This window comes from Theobroma cacao, chromosome 7, assembly GCF_053813885.1.
Source record: "Theobroma cacao isolate CCN51 chromosome 7, ASM5381388v1, whole genome shotgun sequence".
Classification (NCBI taxonomy): domain Eukaryota; kingdom Viridiplantae; phylum Streptophyta; class Magnoliopsida; order Malvales; family Malvaceae; genus Theobroma; species Theobroma cacao.
Window position 1 is genome coordinate 12,377,036 of NC_142645.1, and position 26,620 is coordinate 12,403,655.

Sequence of the window (26,620 nt, forward strand, 5' to 3'; positions counted from 1 at the left end):
TTATCTTACATGCCACTGAAGTCATTTTGTTGATTGAGAAATCTTGTACTAAATTAATTACAAGGAGGACCTGCTACACTTCAATTATATGACATCCTTATTAGCGTGGAAACTTAGAGTACCAAACATTTAGGTTGCTTGATAAACTTCATGTTATCCAATTGTGCTTTTTAAGCCGTTGCTGTTATAACTAAGAAGAATAAAGATGGAGAAAATAGCATTGCTCAGACTTTTTAATTTCTGTTTTTCCCATTTACCTTTATTTTGACAATGCATAATGATATGGCAGTCTATTGACGAGCCTCTCCATTTGCATAGGTTACTACAATACTACTAACAAACTGTTGAAAACAACAAGTAGCAATATTTACAATTATGACAACTCAAGAATCTCATGAAAAGATACATAGATCATAACCTTAAAATATTCGTTCTCCCCTCCCTTTCGCCAACAATTTGCTTAGAGCTATGACCACCTTCAACCAAGGTTACAAACCATTTGGGTTTTCTCGCTCGAAAAGCAACATATCCCATAGCCACTCCAAATATGAATCCAAATCCATAACCAATCAAAACCACTTCCCATCCAAATTCGAACTTTGAGCCATCCTCATTGTGCGAGTTCATCGATGGTGGTGGTTGTCGTGGCTCATTACTGCTGCAAGCTATAGAGAGTGGAAGTCCACACAATCCCTTATTTCCTTCGTATGAATCATTTTCAAAAGTGTTGAACTGCTTGCCTTGTGGTATAGGTCCAACAAGTTGATTATTGGAAACGTTGAAGAAGGAAAGAAATGTCAAATCTACCAGCTCTCTTGGAATTTGCCCATCCAACTTATTAGACGAAAGATCTAACCATTCAAGTTGACTCAAATTTCCAAGGGACGGTGGGACGTGACCAACGAGATTGTTATGAGATAGGTTAAGTCCTCGGAGTGAATTAAGCTCTCCAATAACTCTTGGAATCTCTCCTTCAAAGTTGTTTCCAGAGAGATCAGTGGTTGTCAGTACAGTTAAAATCTTAACCAATTCAATCTCCAACCCTTTTACGACTAAAGCAACAGAGTAATCATACGAGTAATCATATGCATTATCTCTTTCCTCCATGTAACGCACAGCTTTGCCCTCGTCAAGATTCATCATTCCTTTAAAATTTTTTATAAAACTGATTGGTAAAGGACCAAAAAAGTTATTCTGGGAGAGATCAATGATTCGCAATTTTGAAAGAGATTGCGGATTTTTAGAAGCACCTATCCAACCTTGGAATTTATTGGAATGTAGTACAAGCACTTGCAACTCTGATAGTGCTACGATCCAATGAGGAAAAGTATCGTTTATCTTGTTGTTGCCAAGATCTAGCACTTCCAAGTCTTTGCAATTGCTGATTGATCGAGTCAGTGGCCCTTCCAAATGATTGCTATTCAAGTTCAGATTCTTCAGTCCACATCCTCTTGCAAATGTTGGGGGAATGATTCCATGGAGCTTATTCATCTTCAAATTCAACGATGAAAGACTTTTGCTAAAGCTTCCAATACATTGTGGGATGATTCCACTCAAGTTATTATGAGACAAATCGAGAATCTCAAGAAACTTCATATTGCAAACACCAGAAATTTGGCCATAAATTTTATTGTTGGAAAGGTCTAAAACTTTTAAAACTTTTGACCCTTCCAGAAATTTTGGAAATTCACTGATGTTGCAAGACTTTAAAATCACATGCTCAAGATTTGGTAAAAAAAAAATTCACGCTGTTGTTGGAGCTTATTAGTGATAGGGTATTAGATGAAAGTACAACCAAGGTGAGATTTTGAAGCTTTGAGAATATGTCCCAACTTATTGTACCGTTTAGACTATTTGATGATAAATCAAGAAAAGTAAGGTTTACAAGTTTCGATATTGATCTTGGAATGGTTCCTTGAAAGGTGTTATTTTTGAAATTTATGTAGTCCAAAACACTTTGTTGGAATTCTTTGATATGACCAATGAACTGGTTGTTTCCAAGATCTAAAAAATTTAAACTTGGATGGGTATAAAGCCAAGATGGTGTTGTACCGCTAAGTAAGTTATCAGATAAATCTAGAAAGCCTAGATTTGGAAATGCGTTTGGATTATCAGGAATGCAACCCTCTAATCGGTTAAAATTAAGAGCAAGAATTCTCAGTTGTGTGAGGTTTGTAAGTGAAGATGGTATCTTACCACTAAAATTGTTATATGAAAGGAATAAAAAACCAAGGTGAGATAGATTTCCTAGTGATCTTGGAATTGATCCCAAAAAGTTAGATCTAATGAGACCCAAACCACGTAAAGACTTTAGATTGCCAATTGATTCTGGCAATTCTCCAGAGAAAGACGTACCAGATACAACCAAATCCTCAAGAGGACTACTCCAATTGGAGTTTGGAAGCTGACCACTGAGACTAGGATTGTTAAACAATGTGAGGTACTTGATTTTGGGAAGATTGAAACTGTTCTCTGGAAATGTTCCACGTAAATCACAACCAGTGAGACTAACAGATGTGAGAGAATAGGATAGATTCATGAAGGAGTTGGGATCAACGGATGACATGTTTATTCCATCAAAAGAAATATCTCTGACCTCTGTTAGATTCCGAAAAATTCCATTTAGAGTGGATTGCTCAAGTTTCAGAACTGATTCAAATGATTGAGAGATAAGATCAATAGCTGAAGCGGATGAAAGATCCAGGGAAACTAATTTGGATAGATAGGAGATTTCATAGGGAACTCGACCGGAAAACCAAGAACGGGAAAGGTCGAGGTGTGTTAAGCTTGAAAAGAGACCAAACTTGGATGAAATTTTGGATTTCTTAAAATCATTGACAGATAAGTCGAGCCTTTGCAAGTGTGAAAGGAGGAAGAGGCTGCTGTTTGAAGGGAGTGTGCCAGAAAGCCAGCTGCAACTTAGGTCAAGGCTGATTACTTGACCGGTGATGTTGTCACAATTGACTCCATCCCATAAGCAGCAATCTATACTCTCCCTCCATGAGTTGGTCTTAGGATAAGATCTAATTTCACAATGTTTGGAAGCAGTTTTGTTGATGGAGAAGAGGGCTTTGAATTGGATCAAGGCAGCACTTTGGTCATGAGAGCACAATTGTGTTGCTGAAGAGGAAGATGAAGAGGATGGAAGAGTAGCTTGATAACTTAGAAATAATGGGAAGAAAAGTAATTGATAGAAGATTGGCAAGTATCTCATCTTGCTACTTCAAGGGTTATGTATAATGTGATGGTTAAGCGTAGTGAGAAGGCATTGATCATGAATATTTATAATAAGTCTAGAAGACATGTTATGGCATAGAATAGAAGAATAATTGGCCTCAAAAGTCTTGAGGAAGGATAACATTTTGTCTCATTAACGAAAAGCTAGAAAGGATTGTTCAGAGAAATGAAAGTAGACTTTCCGCTGTCTTTCCTACAATCTTTTCCATCAAAAAAAAAAAAGAAAAGAAAAAGAATAAATAAAGTGGCTAAAAGGGGATTCTTCATACGAGGGCTATGATTATAATTTTTATGGATGGTAGGAAAGGCAAATTTCCGGATCCGCACTCTTTCAGATTGTATAGAGTTGAGACTAAAGCTCTCTGCCTGTTCCTTCTCGTTGGGCCTCAGCTGTAGGAGACTCAAGTCAATTGTTCTCATACACATTAATAAAATAATAAAAAAAAGAACTTTAACTTAAAGTCCCAACGACTTTTCTTAAGAAAAATCCCAATTGTACTTAGGCCATAGAGGGCCTGTTTTGGAAGGGAAAGGGGGGACAATGGAGAAAAAAGTGAGAAGGAACAAAAGGCCAGGCCAACCCAAGACCCGATGGATTGGCAAGTCAAAAAAAAAGGCCCAAGGAAGTAGGCTTAAGAAAATTAAGCCTCAAGAGACCAATGCCCAATTCAAGTGGGTCTTTTTTGAGGTAAAAATTCTTTTTGACCTAATTTTTTTATATAGTTATTTATTCATTTCTATTATTGTGTTTATTTTTTATTTAGAATTCTAAATCATTTAAATGTCAAATTAATGACTATTTGGTTAATTCTCTAGGATAAGGTTTTTCTTTGAAATATGTTGTGATATATTTTGAATTAATTTTCTTATGGTTATAATTTTTTACTCCAGCAAAGTGTTGGGAGAGTCTCCTAAAACTTTATTTCATTATTAAAATTAATTTAAATAATCATTAATAATAAAATAGAGGGTTCAGGGTAAGTAGGATTCAATAGATATAAATGGTAAAAAATAGGATGAAAATTATAAGAGTAATAGATAAATCAACAAAAATAATAATGAATTAATATATTTTTTAAAAAGGAAGAAGTATAAAAAATAAAAAAATAGTCTAAAAACACAAAAAAAAATTAAATAAATAATAGAAATATATATTTTTCCAAAAAAACAACAAATAAAATAATAAGATAAAAAAACTTTGCATAATCATCCGTCGGTATTTATTGTATCACATTCATTTTGAAATATTAATTCTTGTAAGTAATGAAAATTTGCAATGATGATACTTTTTTGAGAAAGTTATAAAGACAAATTTCTTAAAAAATTCTCTAGGTGAGAAAATATTTCTCAAGCCTTGAGAGCTTTTAGAAAAGTTTGTGACACAAAAATTTTTATTTAATATTTAATAAAATTAGAAAATTGCATCATTCATTACATGTTTGCATCATATGCATAAAAAATTTTAATTCAGCCCATAAATGAAAATCTTTGACAATGAGATTTTTAAGGAAAATTATGCGAACACATTCCTTAAAGATTCCCTATATGAGGAAATACTTCTAAATTTTATCAAATTGTTGGGAAAATTTAAAAGAGTTTCCAATATAATAGATTTCATTTATTTAATAAAATCAATAAAAATATATTTTGGAGATAATGAGAACAATAATGGTGAAATAATAATACAAATTAATAAATGAAAAGTAAAACACAAAGTTCAAAATCAAGACTTTCTTCTCTCTCTATAAACCGAATGTATCTTATGACAAAGCCTACTCAAGAAAATAAGTTTGTTTTCTTGAATACTATTGAATTGAAGAAATTTTCTGAAGTCTCACCAGAATGTTGGGAAAGCATAGGAAAATGCTCCAATAATAATGTATAAAAAAATGAAAGAGAAAGACAAAATAAATAAATAAGGGAAACATAAGCAAACATGAAATTCAAGACTATTAATTAAAGTTAAAAGGAGACAATACATTATGATTAGTACCGTTCTTTGAATGGGTATTGCAAGGGTATTAATACTTTCTTTATACGTAACCATATTCTAGAATCTTAAAAACTGTTTTGTAGATCAGAAACTTTTTTTAAAAAATAACTTAAATCAAGTTTATATTTATTCATTCATGACTTTGGCTGTCGGTTTTTTGTTCATTGAAAATGGGCTCGTGGAGCAAAGCAATTTCAGGAATGTAAAGCTTTACCGAATATGCAAGGGGCTTTGATGACTGGGTTTGGAGTGTCGAATGATGCTCCATTTTCTGCTGAAAATTTGAGTAGTGCAATGGTTCTGTTGATATGTTTTTATTGTTGTACTAATGTTGTTTGAAGTGAACCTGGTTTTGAGAACTTATGAATAGTGGGTTTTTGTGTTTTATAGGACTGGTTGATAGGCTAAGGACTTTGTTGATGTAAGTCTTCCAAGTTAAGGCTTCTATTTTTGTTGTTAGTTTGTTTTTGTATAAGGTAGGGAAATGATAGCATTGTTAGTTTCTTTTTCTGCAATAAATGTGGAATTTTTATTTATAATTCAATAACAACAATTGTCATCTAGTATAAAAACCTAAGATCTACCACAAGAAAATTATAGATAAAAGATACACGTACCTTAAAAACAATTCAAGTATCTCAACTTCAAAAGAGATTAAATTTTAGATCAAGATTCAAAAACCTCAAAAACGATTCAAGTGTTTTGCCTCTAAAAAGATTCACGCTTCTTCTTTTTTCAAAGTTCTCTATTTTCTAAAAACTGTTACTAAATAATTCTGATGGCCAACTAAGTAACAACCATTACTTTTATAGATATACTAATAGACATGGATCTATTAGACCTAATCATAGTCCAATAAGACTTATATAAAAAACTCGAAAGAAGAATATGCGTGAGATCCTTAAGAATCTCTCTTTACAGCTATAGGCCCAAGTCCTTGTCATCTCATAACTCATATTTTAGTTGGAATTTCATTGAATTTAATATTATTATTTAGTTTCTTAAATTAATCAAGAAATCTTATTTACCTATTTGTTGCAATAATGTCCATCAATATATTGCAACTGACCTCTGTAGAGAAAAGAATTGTCAATGAGATCCCTTTCATTATAATCTTTACTAATCAGTTCTTTCACCATACCATATTCTTCATGAGCTTTATGGATAAAAATTTTCTTTATCACATCCAATTCATGTAATACCAATTCATGACTTTCATTCTTGTTGGACTTTAAAAAAATATATTCTTTTTTGCAAAAATATACTATTATACAATATTAATATAAATAATATATTTCTAAAACATCTTTTAGAAAACATACTGGCCAAATTTTTTGAGTCCAACAATTTTATAAAAATAGCTTGAATATTTTTCTCAATATAGAATGGTGAATCCTTTATTAAGTATTCAATATAACTTATTTAGTATGTACATAACGCAACATAGCAAGGTATAGCCTTAAATTCAATATCACATATTGGTAACATCAAAGTCATATATATACTAAATAAATTTTATTGACCTCTCAAGTTTAAGGATAATAAATAAATTGTAATAGAGCTATTTTTTAATTATTGACAGTGACAAACTTATATGGAGCTCTTTAATTGGATCATGTTCGATGAATGTATCTCATATACTACACTTACTTGTTTGCTTTAAGGTCACTACCTCAATTTTAGAGTTAAAACATTCTGTCCTTATTTATAGAGGCATAATAAGTGTAGGCTTTAAATAGTTTGTCACATTTAGCCTAGAACAATTTTGGCAAATAAGGAACTAAAGAATTATAAGTCCTTACTTAACAGTTCATCAAATATTAGCATAGTTTTTCTACAATGTTATCAAATAATTTATTATCATATCATATATGTTATAAATAAATAAAATACCTATTAAAATATAATATATATGAAATCAGTAATTGATGTAGCAATTTATCTATCTAATAAATAAATAATAAAATTAGTTTTTAAGGGCATATGTCCAACAAGCATGTTGCCAATGGCTTATGGTGCAGCCAAATCTTTTGTTAGTGCTCTGTACTCTTGCCCACACTAGTCACTACATGCCACCAAAAGTCTTATGTCAAACAAGTTAAAGACTTATCATGGCATAATTGGTAATGGATGAATAACTAAATGTTTTTTTTAAAAAAATTATGATTTAATTAAAAAGTAGATTCAATTAGGTGACCAAAGTGAAACAAAAGAATTAGTAATTAATTTATTTCACATAAAATGATCGGATTTTTAGATCCACACGTTACGACAGAATCAATTCATCGTGTTCTTTTTTGAAATTATATTGAAAATATATTTATTAATTGATCAAAAGGAATGTCATTTTCAAACTTTCTTTTACTAGTATTTTCGTGATTAACTTGCTTTATGAGTTGAATGGTTTATAATAGACTATATGCGTATAAGTTATCTGTAAGTTAGATTTATAATCTACAATCTATTAATTATATGTGTAATTCAATAGTCAATTGGTCTGAAAGCAACTGAAAGTCAGTGTTTCCTGTTAGAATATATGACGATGCATAGCCAGAAAAGGAAAACATTATAGCACTTAAATCTTGTAATCAAAATATTCAAGCCATATTTAACTATGCTTTGTGTGAATAGACATTTGAAGTAAAAAAAAAAATCTTTAGTTTTTATTAAATTAATTAGTAGAAGATATTATACAAATATTATTACTTGAAGATACCAATGACATTATCTGTTCTTATGATCATTAAATTGTAGTTAAAATGCAGATAAGTATTTTTCTAGTCCTCCAAGTAAATGAAGTCTACTTCCCTTTTGAATTGAGCACAAATATTAACTAGAGACTTCTTTGCTCAGAAAGGGAATTTTCAAGAAAATTGGAAATGTTGAAGATGTCCATCATGCTTCAATTCTAGTTGGTAATTTAATTCTCAATTCGTCCAAAAGGAATTAACTATTAATTATGGTGTATAATTTAGGTGTCAGTTGATCTAAAAAGCAATTTAAAGTCTCTGTTTCCTGTAGAAAATATAATAATGCATAGCCAAAGATAAAAATAGCATTATCTATTTTTATGATAATTAATATTGTAGTTAAATTATACAAATTGACATCTCTTTTTATATTTTATTTATTAATGTCCTCTTTAATTAGCATCAGCATGGTAAAACCATAGACGTTTTGGACGAGGTTCGAGTGGCTTTATTCTAAATGCCTCCTATGAAGGCTCTAAGGCGAGATGGTTTGCCAACAATCTTCTATCAAAAATCTTGGAAGAAAATTGGTAGCGGTGTTCATACGTTGGTGGTTGATTTTTTATTGGGAAGATTATATGCGCAGGTGATAAGTCACACATACATAGTCCTTCTTCTGAAGGTCTCACAGTTTGAGTTAGTAAGTCAATACCGCCTAATAAGCCTCTGCAATGTTATATATAAAATTGCATTAAAGGTACTTACTAACAGGTTGAAACCTATTTTGCCTATTATTATTTCTGATAATAAGAGTGCATTTGTTCTTGGGAGACTAATCTTTGATAATGTCATTGTTGCATATGAGATAATACATTATTTACATAATAAGCAATTGGGTAAGATTGGTAATTTTGTAATCAAACTTGATATAAGTAAGGCTTATGACAAGGTGGAATAGGTCTTTGTACAAGCCATCTTGGAAAAGCTGGGTTTCTCTGATATGTTTATTGAGATGATAATGAGATGCATTACTTCAGTTACCTATTTTGTTCTTGTTAATGGTGGACCAGGGAACAAGTTTACACCTTCAAGGGGTTTGAGGCAAGGTGATCCACTATCGCCTTTCTTATTTGGTATAGTAACGGAAGCCCTCTCCAGTTTATTAATGAATGCAACAGTTAGCAGGAGTATCTCTGAAATCAAAATTTGCAAAGCAGCCCAATTGTTACCAATTTGTTTTTGTAGACGACAGCATGATCTTTGGGAAAGCCCAAGGCTAGGAATCTCAAGTTCTTAAGGAGATCTTTGTAAGATATGAAGCTGTTTCTCGTCAGAAAATTAACTTTGAGAAATCTGTTGTGTTGTTCAGCAGGAATACTGGTGATTATGAGAAGGTAGAAATTTGCCAAATCCTAGGAATCAATAATCGCAATTGGGGTGGGATATATCTTGGCATGCCATTGGTTAATGGGTGTTCCAAGCGACAAATCTTTAGTAAAGTGAAGGAAAAGGTGTTGAAGAAAATCTTAAATTGGAAGAACAAGCTGATTTCCATTACTGGGCGTGCATGTTGATCAAAGTGGTGGCTTAGGCGATTTCTACCTATGTGATGAGTAGCTTCAAATTGCCTGACTCTTTTTGTAGTGAGATAGATTCGGCAATTGCAAAATTTCGGTGAGGTGGTACAAAAAATGCAGCAAAAATTCACTGGAAAAGTTGGAATTCTATGTGTATCTCAAAACACTATACTGATATGGGGTTTGGGATGCAAAGAAATTCAATTTGACTGTGCTATCAAAACAAGGTTGGCGGTAAGAAAAAGGTATCTACCCTTGCTTATAAAATGCTTAAGGCATGTTACTTTTCTTATGTTGATTTTATGGATGCCCCAATAAAATCCAATTCTAGTTATCTCTGGCATAGTATCAAGGAAAGTCAATTTGTCCTTTAAAAAGGATTAATTTGGTGAGTAGGGGATGGTAATAATATCATGGTGCATGCTGACAAGTGGATAATGCCATATGAGACTCCTAGGAATGAGGCAGTTTGTAATGATGAGATTGGCGATAACATGGTTGTGGGTGAATTAATTGATGCAGATACGATGACTTGGGACAAAGAGAGATTCAGTTTGTATTTTCCGCCTTATGAGTGCAGCCTTATATTATCCATATTGCTTAGCTTTAGAAGACTAAATGATTACCAAATTTGGTTTAGCAATAAATATGGTGAGTATACGATCAAATCAGGGTATTGGATGCTAAGCTTTCCTATGGGAAATCCAGGGGTGGGTAGCTCATCATCAGGTATACAAGGAATTTGGAAAAAATTGTGGACGCTAGGTGTTCTGCGGAAATTAATTTTGTTTGCATGGAGAATGTTTAAGGAAGCTCTCATACAAAGAAGGATTAATGTGGAACTTTGTGCACTTTGTGGAGTGGAATTGGAAACTCTTTTCCATTGTCTTGGTACTTGTCAATTTGCTCAGGCTGTCTTGGTATAGTCAAAGTGGGACTTACGTGATTTATGCTATCACTTTGGGTCAATTATAGAATTTTATCAAATGGTCTGTGATCAGTTCGACAAAGAAAATGTTGAAGAGGTTGTGGGAATTTTATCGGTTATATGGAACGCTAGAAACGCGCTCATATTGAAACAACAAAGTATGGATCCAACGATGGTGGTAGAGATGAGCATGGATATAGTGCGACAATATCAATTAGCTAACACCGATTTGACAAGGAGCGATGTTTGGAGAGAAGAAGATATTGTATATGGGCTCGCCCCAATGGTTTGAAAATCAATTCAGATGGTGCAATTTTTGAAGTACATGGCATGAAAATGGTCAGTGCCAGTTTCGTGGTTGAAAGTGAAGCAGAGACGGTGCAATTAGCTGGGGTTAAAAAATTCAGGTGTGGATCCTTTGTGGTTGAAGCCAAATTGAATGCATTAGCTTGGTCTTTATATGTGTGCTGTCAAGAGAACTCAGCTGTAAAAGAGGTAGAGCTGGACAAAAGTGTGGCTGTTGGCTGGCTGCTAGAGAAGAATTACAAAGGTGGTGCAAGGAACATTGTTGAGGACTGCTGCCTACTCATGGAGCAACTAAGGTGCATTGGTGCATCACATTGTACTAGGGAATCTAATCGCTCTGCTCATTCAGTTGCCCAACTGGGAAGGAAGTTGCAGCATGAGAATGATCAACTTATATGGACAAGTTTGGAGGCTTTGCCAGAACAAATCCTTAGTGTCTTAAGGCAAGATTGGATTGGGTTACAGGAAGCAGAAGATGGGTAATGATTGTAGATCTTTAAGTTTATAGCAATACATGTTGTTTAGAGTGCTCTTTTCCTTATCCTTTGTTTTTTCCCATTGGGTTTTTCCTTGGAAAGGTTTTTAACAAGGCTCAAAAATCATGTATTAGGGTTGTAACGAAGTTTATTGGGTGGAGAAATTTTATACTGTTATATTGGTTATTCCTTACATGTACTGTTTCTTGATGATTAATGAAATTTATTTTTCTTCAAAAAAAAAAAACTATAGACTTTTTTGTTCAACGAGGGATTTTTCAAGAAAATATTGTTCTTTTTCTACTGCTGGCTAGACTAAATTAGGGATGATGAAGTGAAGAAAAAAACGAAGCAAAATTCTGTTTTCAGCTTAATAATTTAGAATTTTATTGAATGAATCTAAGTCAACCAAATTCTTTTTAACTAAAGTGAAAAAGTTTTTACTACGAAAGGATAATTAAAATGATTGCCTCTGAAAATTTTAATATTTTGAACTTATATGGAAAGCCTATTCAAGTTTTTAGAAAAGTTATAAATCAAAAATTTCTTCAAGAAGTAATAATGTATAGTAACAAATATTGTGTAAGATCCTTTTATATTCTCACTTTTATTTTTTGATAAATCATAAAATTATAAGGAGAATATTTCTTTTCATTCATCTTTTTATTTGATCTAATTCTTGTCTCTCAATTTCATTTAATTTTTTTATGTATAATTAACCAAAAATAATTCGATATATTTTTTTACATTAAAACTTATGATTGATGAACATAATTATACGAAATAATTTTTTACATAATACATGAGATAATACATTATTTACATAATGAGGAGTTGGGTATGACTGGTAATTTTACAATCAACTTGATATGAGTAAGGCTTATGACAAGGTGGAATAGGTCTTTGTACGAGCCATCTTGGAAAAACTGGGTTTCTCATGTATGTTTATTGAGATGATAATGAGATGCATTACTTTAGTTACCTATTCTATTCTTGTTAATGGTAGACCAGGGAACAAGTTTACACCTTCAAAGGGGTTGCGGTAGGGTGATCCACTCTCGCCTTTCTTATTTGTTATAGTAATGGAAGCTCTCTCCAATTTATTAATGAATGCAACAGTTAACAGGAGTGTCTCTGGAATCAAAGTTTGCAGAAGAAGCCCGATTGTTACCCATTTGTTTTTCGCAAATGACAGTATGATCTTTGGGAAAGCCCAAGGCCTGGAAGCTCGAGTTCTTAAGGAGATCTTTGACAGATATGTAGCTTTTTCTGGTCAAAAAATTAACTTTTAGAAATCTGCTGTGTTGTTCAGTAAAAATACTGGTGATTATGAAAGGGCAGAAATTTGTCGAATCCTCGGAATCAATAGTGGCAATTGGGGTGAAACATATCTTGGCATGCCATTGGTTAGTGGGTGTTCCAAGTGACAAATCTTTAGCAACGTGAAGGAAAAGGTGTTGAAGAAAATCTCAAATTGGAAGAACAAGTTGCTTTCCATTACCGGGCGTGAAGTGTTGATCAAAGCGGTGACTCAGGCGATTTCTACCTATGTGATGAGTTACTTCAAATTGCCTAACTCTTTATGTAGTGAGATAGATTCGGCAATTGCAAAATTTTGGGGGGGTGGTACAGAAAATGCAGCAAAAATTCACTGGAAAAGTTGGAATTCTATGTGTATCTCAAAACACTATGATGGTATGGGGTTTCGAGATACAAAGAAATTCAATTTGACTATGCTAGCAAAACAAGGTTGGCGGTTGCAGAAAAAGGTACCTACCCCTGCTTATAAAATCCTTAAGGCACGTTATTTTTCTCATGTTGATTTTATGGATGCTCCAATAGAATCCAATCCTAGTTATCTCTAGCTTAGTATCAGGGAGAGTCAATTTGTCCATCAAAAAGGATTAATTTGGCGAGTAGGGGGTGACAATAATATCATGGTGCATGCTGACAAATGGATAATACCATATGAGACTCCTAGGAATGTGGTAGCTTGTAATGATGAGGTTGGCGATAACATGGTTGCGGGTGAATTAATTGATGCGGATACGATGACTTGGAACGAAGAGATATTGAGTTTGTATTTTCCACTATATGAGTGAAACCTTATATTATCCATAGTGCTTAGCTTTAGAAGGCCAAATGATTACCAAATTTGGTTTAGCAATAAATATGGTGAGTATACGATGAAATCGGGGTATTGGATGCTAAGCTTTTCTATGGGAAATCCAGGGGTGGGTAGCTCATCATCAAGTATACAAGGAATTTGGAAAAAATTGTGGACGCTAGGCGTTCTGCGGAAATTAATTTCGTTTGCATGGAGAATGTTTAAGGAAGCTCTCATACAAAGAATGTTGAAGGAAGCTCTCATACAAAGAAGGATTAATGTGGAACCTTGCTGTGCGTTTTCTGGAGTGGAACTGGAAACTCTTTTCCATTGTGTTGGCACTTTTCAATTTGCTCGGGCTATCTGGGTATTGTCAAAGTGGGACTTTCGTGATTTATGCTATCACTTTGGGTCAATTATAGAATTTTATCAAATGGTCTGTGATCAGTTCAACAAAGAAAATGTTGAAGAGGTTGTGGGAATTTTATGGGCTATATGGAAGGCTAGAAACGCGCTCTTATTCAAACAACAAAATATGGATCCAGTGATGGTGGTAGAGATAGGCATGGATATAGTGCGGGCAATATCAATTAGCTAACACCTATTCGACAAGGAGTTATGGTTTGGAGAGAAGAAGATTTTGTATATGGGCTCATCTCAATGGTTTGAAGATCAATTCAGATGCTGCAATTTTTGAAATAAATGGCATGAAAATAGTGAGTGCCGATTTCATGGTTAGAAGTGAAGCAGGGACGATGCGATTAGCTGGGGTTAAAAAATTCAGGCATGGATCCTCAGTCGTTGAAGCTGAATTGTATGCATTAGCTAGTCTTTATATACTGTCAAGAGAACTTAGCTGTAAAGGAGGTAGAGCTGGACAATAGTGTGGTTGTTGGCTGGCTAGAGAAAAATTACAAAGGTGGTGCGGGGAACATTGTTGAGGACTGCTACATGCTCATGGAGCAACTAAGGTGTATTGGTGCATCGCATTGTACAAGGGAAACTAATCGATCTGCTCATTCAGTTGCCCAATTGGGAAAGATGTTGCAGCATGAGAATGATTAGCTTATATGGACAAGTTTGGAGGCTTTGCCATCTAAGTATCTTAAGACAAGATTGGATCGGGTTACAGGAAGCAGAAGATGGGTAATGATTGTAGAGCTTTGAGATTATAGAAATACATGTTTTTTAGAGTACTCTTTTCCTTATCCTTTGGTTTTCCGTTGGGTTTTTCTTTGGAAAGGTTTTTAATGAGGCTCTAAATTCATGTATAATGGTCATAACGAAATTTATAGGGTGGAGAGATTTTATATTGTTATATTGGTTATTCTTTAAATGTACTAACTCTTGATGATAAATGAAAATTATCTTTCTTCACAAAATACTAAAGACTTTTTTGTGAAACAAGGGATTTTTCAGGAAAATTCTGTTTTTTTTTTTTTTCTACTGCTGGCTTAGACTAAATTAGGGATGATGAAGTGACAAAAAAAAAAATTGTTTTCTGCTTAATAATTTAGAATTTTATTGAATGAATCTTAAGTCAACCAAATTCTTTTTAACTAAAGTGAAAAAATTTTTACTATAAAAGGATAATTAAAATGATTGCCTCTTAAAATTTCAATATTTTGAACTTATATGGAAAGCCTATTCAAGTTTATAGAAAATTTATAAATCAAAATTTCTTCAGAAAGTAATAATGTACAGTAACAAATATTTTATAAGATCCTTTTGCAATCTCACTTTATTTTTCGATAAATTATAAAATTATAAGGAGAATATTTTTTTTCATTCATCTTTTTATTTGATCTAATTCTTTTCTCTCAATTTCATTTATTTTTTTATGTATAATATTTAACAAAAAATAATTTGATATATTCTTTTACTTTAAAACTTATGATCTGGTGAACATAATTATACGAAATAGTTTTTTACATTACATCCGACAATACTTTTACATTAAGTTTGCCAAACACTATACATCTTAGTTCCCTTTACAACACTTTTAAAATAACTTTACTCGAACAGCACTTTTTACAACAGTTCTAACACAACTAAAGTACTGACAATGAAAATGTGTGCAGCAACTTGTAGCACACAATCAATCCATCATGCTTTAAATGCATTTAAAACATGAGGAAAATGTCTTCAATGCTCTCCTAATTTTAGGTGAAAGTAATGAGAGGCAGTAAATTTATTCAGGAAAGGAGTGCAAAAGTAGTTGGTAGTTGGACGATAAAGAAAATTTATTATAAATATCCAGATTAAATGTGGAATACCTTGGTTTAGTATTCGACATGGAATATATCATTATTTATATTCTGCTGTCGACATATTTGCCTTTACTGATGATAACATCTTTGACTGACCATTGACGAAAAATTTTGTTGCTATTTTCATCAATAATTTTTTTACCAACAAGATCATCAATTTTATTGATGAAAATTTTAATTGGTAATACTTTTTTTTTTTTTTTGTAGTGAATACGATATATAAGAAATAACATATAAACTATTTATGAAATTTTTAAATTTTATGAATGAAATTAAATGGCTTTTACATGTCCCTATAGGTTACATAGGTGTATATATATGAGTGATGTGACAATAGTCTTACTCCACTTGTAAAGTTTACAAAGTCCATCACTCGTATAGAGAACAATAGTCCATGTATGTATTGGTCTCTTTATATTTTATATCTCAAATTTTAAAATTCTAAAATTTTCATTAATTATGAGATTAATTTTAATTTTATGATCTTATATATGAAGAAAAAACTTTTTGACACATTAACTAAAAATTCCTAAAAATATCAAAAGGAATTTTTTTTTTGTATGATTTATAAATCTAGACAACCAATCTATATTTGTATAGAGTTAAGATTGTTCACTCATTAGAGAGTTAACTGATCAAGGAAGAGGAAGATTTTAATACATTGAACCCCAATAGTTATTCTGTTAATATTGTTTCTATTGTCAAATCATTTGTTAAGAATCAAATACATTTTTGAATTTTAAATTTATGTTTTGGTAGATCTTAGATTGGTATAAATTAATTATATGTAAACAAATAACTCTTTAAGCTTTTAAATTTAGTTTTGAGTCCCGTCTTATATGAGTTTAGTTCAACATTGTATTAATTTGTTGATCTATTTAGTTTTGTTCATTGGTTTTTTATATTGGATTATAATTGTAAATGTCATATACAAAAACATGGTTGTAAATTTGCAGCTTGTTTTTTTGAAGAAAAAGAAGATATGTTAGTCACTAGACCTTACATGAATGCCAATAAAGTCTATGTATATGCCCAAAATGTAACGTGTATTTAATGCTAATAAAGTCATATCAAACAGTTAGTTTCTAGACCTTATCTTAGATGCCACTCAAGTCATTTTGTTGATTGAGAAATCTGTACTAAATTAATTATAAGGAAGACCTACTACACTTAAATTATGTGACATCCTTATTAGCGTGGAAATTTAGAGCACCAAACATTTAGGTTGCTTGATAACTTCATGTTATCCAATTGTGCTTTTTAAGCCATTGCTTTTTTTTTTTTTTTGAAGGTTGTTGTTCATTAAAAAACAGAGAGAGCCAGAGGAGCTCCTCTGGGAAAAGTACAAAATGAATAAGGTCTGTTACTCACCTATTTGGGGTGTAACAGACCTTGGTCATCACATACCCAATCACCATGCCTGGATACAAGAAAAGCTCAAGCATACAAGCCAACAATACCCTTCCCAGAAACATAACATCACCCCTACCTAAGCCCTTCCAAACGTCAAACAAAAGAAAATCCCAGCACCCTGAGAACAAAAAGAGCAGGGTTAAAAACTGTTCACACCCTTCGAAGTCCACACCTACCTAACAACCATACAAAACAAGGAGGGAAGCCATTGCTGTTATAACTAAGAAGAATAAAGATAAAGAAAATAGCATTGCTCAGACTTTTTAATTTCTGTTTTTCCCATTTTATATGGTTAATTTAGCCAGATCAAACAACAACCATTTACCTTTATTTTGACAATGCATAATGATATGGCAGTCTATTGACGAGCCTATCCATTTGCATAGGTTACTACAATACTACTAATAAACTGTTGAAAACAACAAGTAGCAATATTTACAATTATGACAACTCAACAATCTCATGAAAAGATACATAGATCATAACCTTAAAATATTCGTTCTCCCCTCCCTTTTGCCAACAATTTGCTTAGAGCTATGACCACCTTCAACCAAGGTTACAAACCATTTGGGTTTTCTCGCTCGAAAAGCGACATATCCCATAGACACTCCAAATATGAATCCAAATCCATAACCAATCAAAACCACTTCCCATCCAAATTCGAACTTTGAGCCATCCTCATTGTGCGAGTTCATCGATGGTGGTGGTTGTCGCGGCTCATTACTGCTGCAAGCTATAGAGAGTGGAAGTCCACACAATCCCTTATTTCCTTCGTATGAATCATTTTCAAAAGTGTTGAACTGCTTGCCTTGTGGTATAGGTCCAACAAGTTGATTATTGGAAACGTTGAAGAAGGAAAGAAATGTCAAATCTACCAGCTCTCTTGGAATTTGCCCATCCAACTTATTAGACGAAAGATCTAACCATTCAAGTTGACTCAAATTTCCAAGGGACGGTGGGACGTGACCAACGAGATTGTTATGAGATAGGTTAAGTCCTCGGAGTGAACTAAGCTCGCCAATAACTCTTGGAATCTCTCCTTCAAAGTTGTTTCCAGAGAGATCAATGGTTGTGAATATAGTTAAAATCTTAACCAATTCAATCTCCAACCCTTTTACGACTACAGCAACAGAGTAATCGTATGAGTAATTTCTTTCCCCCATGTAGCGCACAGCTTTGCCCTCGTCAAGCTTCATCATTCCTTTAAAATGTTTCATATAACTTGTTGGTAAAGGACCAAAAAAGTTATTTTGGGAGAGATCAATGATTCGCAATTTTGGAAGAGATTGCGGATTTTTAGAAGCACCTATCGAACCTTGGAATTTATTGGAATGTAGTACAAGCACTTGCAACTCTGATAGTGCTACGATCCAATGAGGAAAAGTATCCTTTATCTTGTTGTTGCCAAGATCTAGCACTTCCAAGTCTTTGCAATTGCTGATTGATCGAGTCAGTGGCCCTTCCAAATGATTGCTATTCAAGTTTAGATTCTTCAATCCACATCCTCTTGCAAATGTTGGGGGAACGATTCCATGGAACTTATTCTTCTTCAAATTCAACAATGAAAGACTTTTACTAAAGCTTCCAATACATTGTGGGATGATTCCACTGAAGTTATTATGGGACAGATCGAGAATCTCAAGAAACTTCATATTGCATACACCAGAAATTTCTCCCATCAAATTGTTGTTTGAAACTGAAAAGAATCTGACATTGTGGGGTAGTATTGGTAGATCACCTTGAATTAAATTGGAACGGAGGTCAAGAAACTCAATATTTTTCCATGAAAATTTGGAAATTTTGTCATAAATTCTATTGTTGGAAAGGTCTAAACTTTTCAAAACTTTTGACCCTTTTAAAAAATTAGGAAATTCACTGATGTTGCAAAACGATAAATTCACATACTCAAGATTAGGTAAAACAAAATTGACTTTGCTGTTGGAGCTTATTAGCGATAGGGTATTAGATGAAAGCCCAAGCCAGGTGAGATTTTGAAGCTTTGAGAACATGTCCAAACTTATTGTACCATTTAGACTATTTGAGGATAAATCAAGAAAACTAAGATTCACAAGTTTCGATATCGAGCTAGGAATAGTTCCTTGAAAGTTGTTATTTTTGAAATTTATATAATCCAAAAAACTTTGTTGGAATTCATTGATATGACCAATGAACTGGTTGTTTCCGAGATTTAAAAAATTTAAACTTGGATGAGTATAAAGCCAAGATGGGGTTGTACTGCCAAGTAAGTTATCAGATAAATCTAAAAAGCCTAGATTTGGAAATGCATTTGGGTAATCAGGAATGGAACCTTTTAATCGATTACAACAAATCTGAAGAAGTCTCAGTTGTGTGAGGTTTGTCAGTGAAGATGGAATCGTACCACTAAAATTGTTATATGGAAGGAATAAAAAACTAAGGTCAGATAGATTTCCTAGTGATCTTGGAATTGATCCCGAAAAGTTACAACCAACAAGACCCAAACCCTGTAATGACTTTAGATTGCCAATCGATTCAGGCAATTCCCCAGACAAAGACGTAGCAGATGCAGTCAAAAGCTCAAGAGGACTACTCCAATTAGATTTTGGAAACTGACCAGTGAGACTAGGATTGCTATCCAATGTGATGTACTTGATTTTGGGAAGATTGAAACTGTTCTCTGGAAATGTTCCACGTAAATCACAACCAGTGAGACTAACAGATGTGAGAGAATAGGATAGATTCATGAAGGAGTTAGGATCAACCGATGACATGTCTATTCCATCAAAAGAAATGTCTCTTACCTCTGTTAGATTCCGAACAATTCCATTTAGAGTGGATTGCTCAAGTTTCAGAACTGATTCATCTGCTTGAGAGATAAGATCAATATATGAAGCGGAGGAAAGATCCAGGGAAACTAATTTGGATAGATAAGAGATTTCATAGGGAACTCGGCCGGAAAACCAAGAACGGGAAAGGTCGAGGTGTGTTAAGCTTGCAAAGAGACCAAACTTGGATGAAATTTTGGATTTCTTAAAATCATTGAAAGATAAGTCGAGCCTTTGCAAGTGTGAAAGGAGGAAGAGGCTGCTGTTTGAAGGGAGTGCGGCAGAAAGCCAGCTGCAACTTAGGTCAAGGCTGATTACTTGACCGGTGATGTTGTCACAACTGACTCCATCCCATAAGCAGCAATCTATACTCTCCTTCCATGAGTTGGTCTTAGGATAAGATCTAATTTCACAATCTTTGGAAGCAGTTTTGTTGATGGAGAAGAGGGCTTTGAATTGGATCAAGGCAGCACTTTGGTCATGAGAGCACAATTGTGTTGCTGAAGAGGAAGAAGAGGATGAAAGAGTAGCTTGATAACTTAGAAACAATAGGAAGCAAAGTAATTGATAGAAGATTGGCGAGTATCTCATCTTGCTACTACTTCAAGGGTTACGTATAATGTGATGGTTAAGCGTGGTGAGAAGGCATTGATCATGAATATTTATAATAAGTCCAGAAGACATGTTATGGCATAGAATGGAAGAATGGTTGGCCTCAAAAGTCTTGAAGAATGATTAACATTTTGTCTCTTTGTGGAAAAGCTATAAAGGATTGTTCAGAGAAATGAACGTAGACTTTCCGCGGTCTTTCCTACAATCTCTTCCTTCAAGAAAAAATGAAGAAAAGAAAAAGAATAAATAAAGTGGCTAAAAGGGGATTCTTCATTCAAGGAGTATGATTATAATTTTTATGGATGATAATTTTTATGGATGGTAGGAAAGGCAAATTTCCGGACCCGCACTCTTTCAGACTATATAGAGTTGAGACTAAAGATCTCTGCCTGTTCCTTCTCGTTGGGCCTCAGCTGTAGGAGACTAAAGTCAATTGCTCTCATACACATTTATAAAATAAAATAAAGAAGACTTTAACTGAAAGTCCCAACAACTTTTCTGAACAAAAATCCCAATTGCACTTAGGCCATAGAGGGCCTGTTTTGGAAGGGAAAGGGGGGACAATGGAGAAAAAGGTGAGATTAAGCCATCTGCCTCTTCTTCCACTCATCTGCTGTATCTCAGCATGAAGTTAATCTTGTAACAACTTCAAAATAGTACGGATGTAAATGAGCGAGGTAAATTGCTCCTAAAAGTCCTATCCATCAATTATTGTATTTCTTAGTTCAATGTAATTGATCAAAAAATGTCCACTTTCATTCCCATATCTTGTTCTATTGACTTAGTCCATAGAAATGATTGATGCCATGGTGGAGCTAACCAGTCCAGTCTCATCCATAACAAAACTTCTTTGCTTTGCCTGCTATTACCCCTACGAAGTGAAGAATGACTGAACCAAGGGAAATCCTGTACATTTAACTCTATACTGGCGAACATTAGACATTGTACAACCTCTTAGCTGTCCTTTTATCTTTGGTCCACTCCAGGCTTCACTAAAAACTGCAGTAAATTGGTGAAAACTCAGACATTATCAGAAAACCAAAGTGACCAAATCCTGGTTGTCAATTTGTCACCATATGCATAATAATTAACATGCAATGTTCCTCACGTCACCATATGGGTTACAATCTCAAAAAAGGAATGCTAGAGGTCTTTGTCTGAAATGTCAGAACCAAAGGAGCGGTTTTGGTTAACCTGCCCAGTCAAGAGCGTGGAGGAGACTCTACATTAATGAACCCAACAACTGATTGTGCTGCTTCAACCATGTTCAGCTACATGAATCTTCATGGGAATTACCCTCTTCATGGCAAGTCAAAGAAAATAAGCCCTAGGAAGTAGGCTTAAGAAAATTAAGCCTCAAGAGACCAAAGCCCAATTGAAGTGGGTCTTTTTTGACGTATAAATTCTTTTTGACCTATTTTTTTATATAGTTATTTATTCATTTCTATTATTGTGTTTATTTTTTATTTAGAATTCTAAATCATTTTAATGTAAAATTAATGACTATTTTGTTATTTCTCCAGGATAAGATTTTTCTTTGAAATACATAGTGATATATTTCGAATTAATTTTCTTAAGGTTTTAATTTTTTACTCCACCAAAGTGTTGGGAGAGTCTCCTAAAACTTTATTTCATTATTAAAATTAATTTAAATAATTATTAATAATAAAATAGAGGATTCAGGCTAAGTAGGATTCAATAGATATGAATGGTAAAAAATAGGATAAAAATTATAAGAGTAATAGATAAATCAACAACAATAATAATGAATTAATATATTTTTTAAAAAGGAAGAAGTATAAAAAATAAAAAAAGTCTAAAAACACAAAAATAAATTTAAATAAATAATCAAATATATATTTTTCAAAAAAAAAACAAGAAATAAAATAATAAGATAAAAAAAACTTTGCATAATCATCCTTCATTATTTATTGTATCACATTCATTTTGAAATATTAATTCTTGTAAGTAATGAAAATTTGCAATGATGATACTTTTTTGAGAAAGTTATAAAGACAAATTTCTTAAAAAATTCTCTAGGTGAGAAAATATTTTTCAATCATTGAGAGCTTTTAGAAAAGTTTGTGACACAAAAATTTTTATTTAATATTTAATAAAATTAGAAAATTGCATCATTCATTACATGTTTGCATCATATGCATAAAAAAATGTTAATTCAGCCCATAAATGAAAATCTTTGGCAATGAGATTTTTAAGGAAAATTATGCAAACACATTCCTTAAAGATTCCCTATATGAGGAAATACTTCTAAATTTTATCAAATTGTTGGGAAAATTTAAAAGAGTTTCCAATATAATAGATTTCATTTATTTAATAAAATCAATAAAAATATATTTTGGAGATAATGAGAACAATAATTGTGAACTAATAATACAAATTAAAAAATGAAAAGAAAAACACAAAGTTCAAAATTAAGACCTTCTTCTCTCTCTATAAACCGAATGTATCATATGACAAAGCCTACCACAAGAAAATAAGTGTGTTTTCTTGAATACTATTGAAGTGAGGAAATTTTCCTAAGTCTCACCGGAATGTTGGGAAAGCATATGAAAATTCTCCAATAATAATGGATAAAAAAATGAAAGAGAAAGACAAAATAAATAAATAAGGGAAACATAAGCAAACATGAAATTCAAGACTATTAATTAAAGTTAAAAGGAGATAATACATTATTATTAGTACCGTTCTTTGAACGGCTATTGCAAGGGTACTAATACCTTCCTTGTACGTAACCATATTCTAGAATCTTACAAACTATTTTGTAGACCATAAACTTTTTAAAATAACTTAAATCAAGTTTATTTTTATTCATTCACGACTTTGGCTGTTGGTTTTTTGTTCATTGAAAATGGGCTCGTGGAGCAAAGTAATTTCAGGAACGTAAAGCTCTTCCAAATATGCAAGGGGCTTTGATGATTGGGTTTGGAGTGTCGAATGATGCCCCACTTGTTGGGATGAGCCCTGCAGCCAATTGGGATTGGTTAAGGTTTGATTTCAATCATGTAACAACATCAGTCATGTTGAATGATTAAAGGTTTTCCTTCATCAATAAGACATCAATTATAATAAGTTATAAGTCTAATTGGATGAAGTCCATGAGATTCATATGCCTTGCAAGGGAACTATAATGGGTTGCAGTTATGAGATCCGTATGCATCAAAGCGTAATCTCTAAATGTTCATGGTCAATGTATCATTGAGACTGGACATCAATGATAGTTAGAGACTGGTGCATTCTATGTTTCTTACTTGAAAAGTAAGCAACCGATCTCGTAGGTTGAAGTATAGAGATACTTGAAACTAGAATGTAGGTGCTTGCCTAGAAGAGCAAGTTCACTGAACATGAGTAGCCATGAGAAGTGCATTTGGTATTTTACTAAAGTGTCTATGCAATACTACTCATGTGTCAATTGTGTAAATACTTCTTAGACTTGAGACACTAGGTTGTCTTATGTGTAGATTGTTATGCTTTGATTTCATCCCTACAGGTGCCTTACCAAGGATGCCTAAACAGGATGCTTTTGGGTATAGCATGAAGCATGTGAAGGCAAATGAGTGGTCAAGATAGGAATCATCACCCTAAGTGATGCAGGGGATATATCCTAGCTGTTCTTGGTTGATATTAGCTTATTGAAGTCCTTGGCCAAGGCAACTTAAAGATTATGAAAAGAGTTTCATAAGTCTTTATAAAGCTGATGATCAAACTTTAAGAATGAATATGGAGATCAATAAGAGTAGACACTGCACCATGCTCTTATCATCTCCGAGATATATGATGAGGGAATGAAATACACTAAAAGGCTTATCACTGAAAGGTTGAGTCAAACCATCTTGACTCTTCTAACATTTGGGTGGCCGTGATGGATTGCTAGATCCCAATCTTGGTTTATGATCTCTAGGTAGTTAACTTGATCAATGATAAATTTAAAGTAATTCAAATTTATCTAATTCTAAGTTTAACTTAAGAATTATATGTTGAACTCATTGCCAACATGTTAGAAGCCTAATGGGTCACACACCTAAAATGAATGTTGAAAATAAAATGGGAGAGGTGATTAAGTTGGACTTAATCAAATTAGAAGATAATAGCTTCTCAAGCACTCGATTAAAATTGTTTAATTAAGTTGTGTCTAATTAATTAAATTGTTTAATTAAATCATTGGGCCTAATTAATTAAAATTGTTTAATTAAATTGTTGGGCTTAATTAATTAAACTATTTAATTAAGTTATCGGGCCTAATTGATTAAATTAAATAATTAAGTTAGTTGGGCTTCTATAGGACTTAATTAAATTGTTTATTCAAATTATTGGATTAACTGGTAATTACAAAATAATTTTGTAATTAGGGTTTAAAATTAATCCAAGGTATAAATACCTTACTATAGCCTTCAAACAAAAGAGTGGAAACGGTTGAAAAAAAATAGCACATTAGAAATTCTTTTGTCTTGCCGTTCATTGTGTGAAGAAAAATAGTTTTTCATTCACTTCATTTTTTTGTGTATTCAGCCGCACAATTTTGTGTGGATTATGAGTTTATGAAACTTATCTTTGGTAGCACATTGTCAAGGCATAGCACTCCTAATCCTTAAAGTAGGATTTTCTCATTCATTGGTGTGGATCACCATTAGAGGCTGCACAAGGATTCCTTGGACAGCTTTGGGTTTGCAACAACTGTGCTAAAGTGGTTGAGCTTTTTGAAGGCTGATTTGGTGGTTTAACAAAGGATTCATCAACCTTTGTTATTTAGGTAAAGTGATATGATCACATACTTTTTATTTTAATTTCATTCTGGACTCAATTTGATATGAAAGAGATCCTAAGAAGGTGAGGTGTAAATTTATTTTTGCTACGTTTTATTTGTATTTGATACATGATTAGCCCTCACCCAACACCACTTTCTGCTGAAAATTTGAGTAGTGCAATGGTTCTGTTGATATGTTTTTATTGTTGTACTAATGTTGTTTGAAGTGAACCTGGTTTTGAGAACTTATGAATAGTGAGTTTTTGTGTTTTATAGGACTGATTGATAGGCTAAGGACTTTGTTGATGTAAGTCTTCCAAGTTAAGGCTTCTATCTTTGTTGTTAGTTTGTTTTTGTACAAGGTAGGGAAATGATCGCATCGTTAGTTTCTTTGTCTACAATAAATGTGGAATTTTTATTTATAATTCAATAACAACAATTGTCATCTAGTATAAAAGCCTAAGATCTACCACAAGAAAATTATAGATAAAAGATGCACGTACCTTAAAAACAATTCAACTATCTCAACTTCAAAAGGGATTAAATTTTAGATCAAGATTCAAGTACCTCAAAAACAATTCAAGTGTTTTGCCTCTAAAAAGATTCACGCTTCTTCTTTTTTTAGGGTTCTCTATTTTCTAAAAACTGTTACTACATAATTCTGACGGACAACTAAGTAACAACCATTACTTTTATAGATATACTAATAGACGTGGATCCATTAGGCCCAATCATAATCCAATAAGACTTATATATAAAACTTGAAAGAAGAATATGCGTGAGATCCTTAAGAATCTCTCTTTACAGCTATAGGCCCAAGTCCTCATCATCTCATAACTCATATTTTAGTTGGAATTTCATTGAATTTAATATTATTATTTAGTTTCTTAAATTAATTAAGAAACATTATTTACCTATTTATTGCAATAATGTCCATCAATATATTGCAACTGACCTCTATAAAGAAAAGAATTATCGATGAGGTCCCTTTCATTATAATCTTTACTAATTAGTCTTTTCACCATACCATATTCTTCATGGGCTTTATGGATAAAAAATTTTCTTTATCACATCCAACCCATGTAATACCAATTCATGATTTTCATTCTTGTTGGACTTTAAAAAAAAATATTTTTTTGCAAAAAAACACTAATATACAATATTAATATAAATAATATATTTCTAAAACATCTTTTAGAAAACATACCGACCGAATTTCTTGAGTCCAACAATCTTATAAAAATCGCTTGAATATCTTTCTCAATAGACAATGGTGAATCCTTTATTAAATATCCAATATAACTTATTTAGTATGTACATAATGCAACATAGCAAGGTATAGCCTTAAATTCAATATCACATATCGGTAACATCAAAGTCATATATATCCTAAATAAATTTTGTTGCCCTCTCAAGTTTAAGGACAATTCATAAATTGTAATAGA

General features: G+C 32.8%; 4 protein-coding genes across 4 annotated transcripts; 1 reads left to right on the forward strand and 3 right to left on the reverse strand.

Annotated features, from left to right (window-relative positions):
- Positions 1–341: 341 nt before the first annotated feature.
- LOC148761698 (receptor-like protein 33) lies at positions 342–1,596 on the reverse strand. Its single transcript, XM_088808736.1, has one exon. The coding sequence runs from the start codon at positions 1,594–1,596 to the stop codon at positions 412–414; it is 1,185 nt and encodes a 394-aa protein (XP_088664862.1). The 3' UTR covers positions 342–411.
- Positions 1,597–1,720: 124 nt separating this feature from the next.
- Positions 1,721–3,240, reverse strand: LOC18594643 (receptor-like protein Cf-9). Its single transcript, XM_018124356.2, has one exon. The coding sequence runs from the start codon at positions 3,212–3,214 to the stop codon at positions 1,721–1,723; it is 1,494 nt and encodes a 497-aa protein (XP_017979845.2). The 5' UTR covers positions 3,215–3,240.
- Positions 3,241–9,910: 6,670 nt separating this feature from the next.
- Positions 9,911–10,717, forward strand: LOC148761699 (uncharacterized). The gene is made up of 2 exons (XM_088808689.1): positions 9,911–10,417; positions 10,499–10,717. The coding sequence occupies exons 1-2, from the start codon at positions 9,911–9,913 to the stop codon at positions 10,715–10,717; spliced, it is 726 nt and encodes a 241-aa protein (XP_088664815.1).
- A 6,667-nt stretch (positions 10,718–17,384) lies between these two features.
- LOC18594645 (receptor-like protein 7) lies at positions 17,385–20,587 on the reverse strand. Its single transcript, XM_018124357.2, has one exon. The coding sequence runs from the start codon at positions 20,390–20,392 to the stop codon at positions 17,477–17,479; it is 2,916 nt and encodes a 971-aa protein (XP_017979846.2). The 5' UTR covers positions 20,393–20,587; the 3' UTR covers positions 17,385–17,476.
- Positions 20,588–26,620: the final 6,033 nt, after the last annotated feature.

Bases quoted from the DNA above. Each gene is read 5' to 3' on its own strand.
- LOC148761698 (XM_088808736.1), bottom strand. From the start codon at position 1,596: ATGAAGTTTCTTGAGATTCTCGATTTGTCTCATAATAACTTGAGTGGA.
- LOC18594643 (XM_018124356.2), bottom strand. From the start codon at position 3,214: ATGAGATACTTGCCAATCTTCTATCAATTACTTTTCTTCCCATTATTT.
- LOC148761699 (XM_088808689.1), top strand. From the start codon at position 9,911: ATGGTGCATGCTGACAAGTGGATAATGCCATATGAGACTCCTAGGAAT. The intron at 10,418-10,498 runs GTATAGTCAAAG...GTCTGTGATCAG, and splicing joins AATTTGCTCAGGCTGTCTTG to TTCGACAAAGAAAATGTTGA.
- LOC18594645 (XM_018124357.2), bottom strand. From the start codon at position 20,392: ATGAGATACTCGCCAATCTTCTATCAATTACTTTGCTTCCTATTGTTT.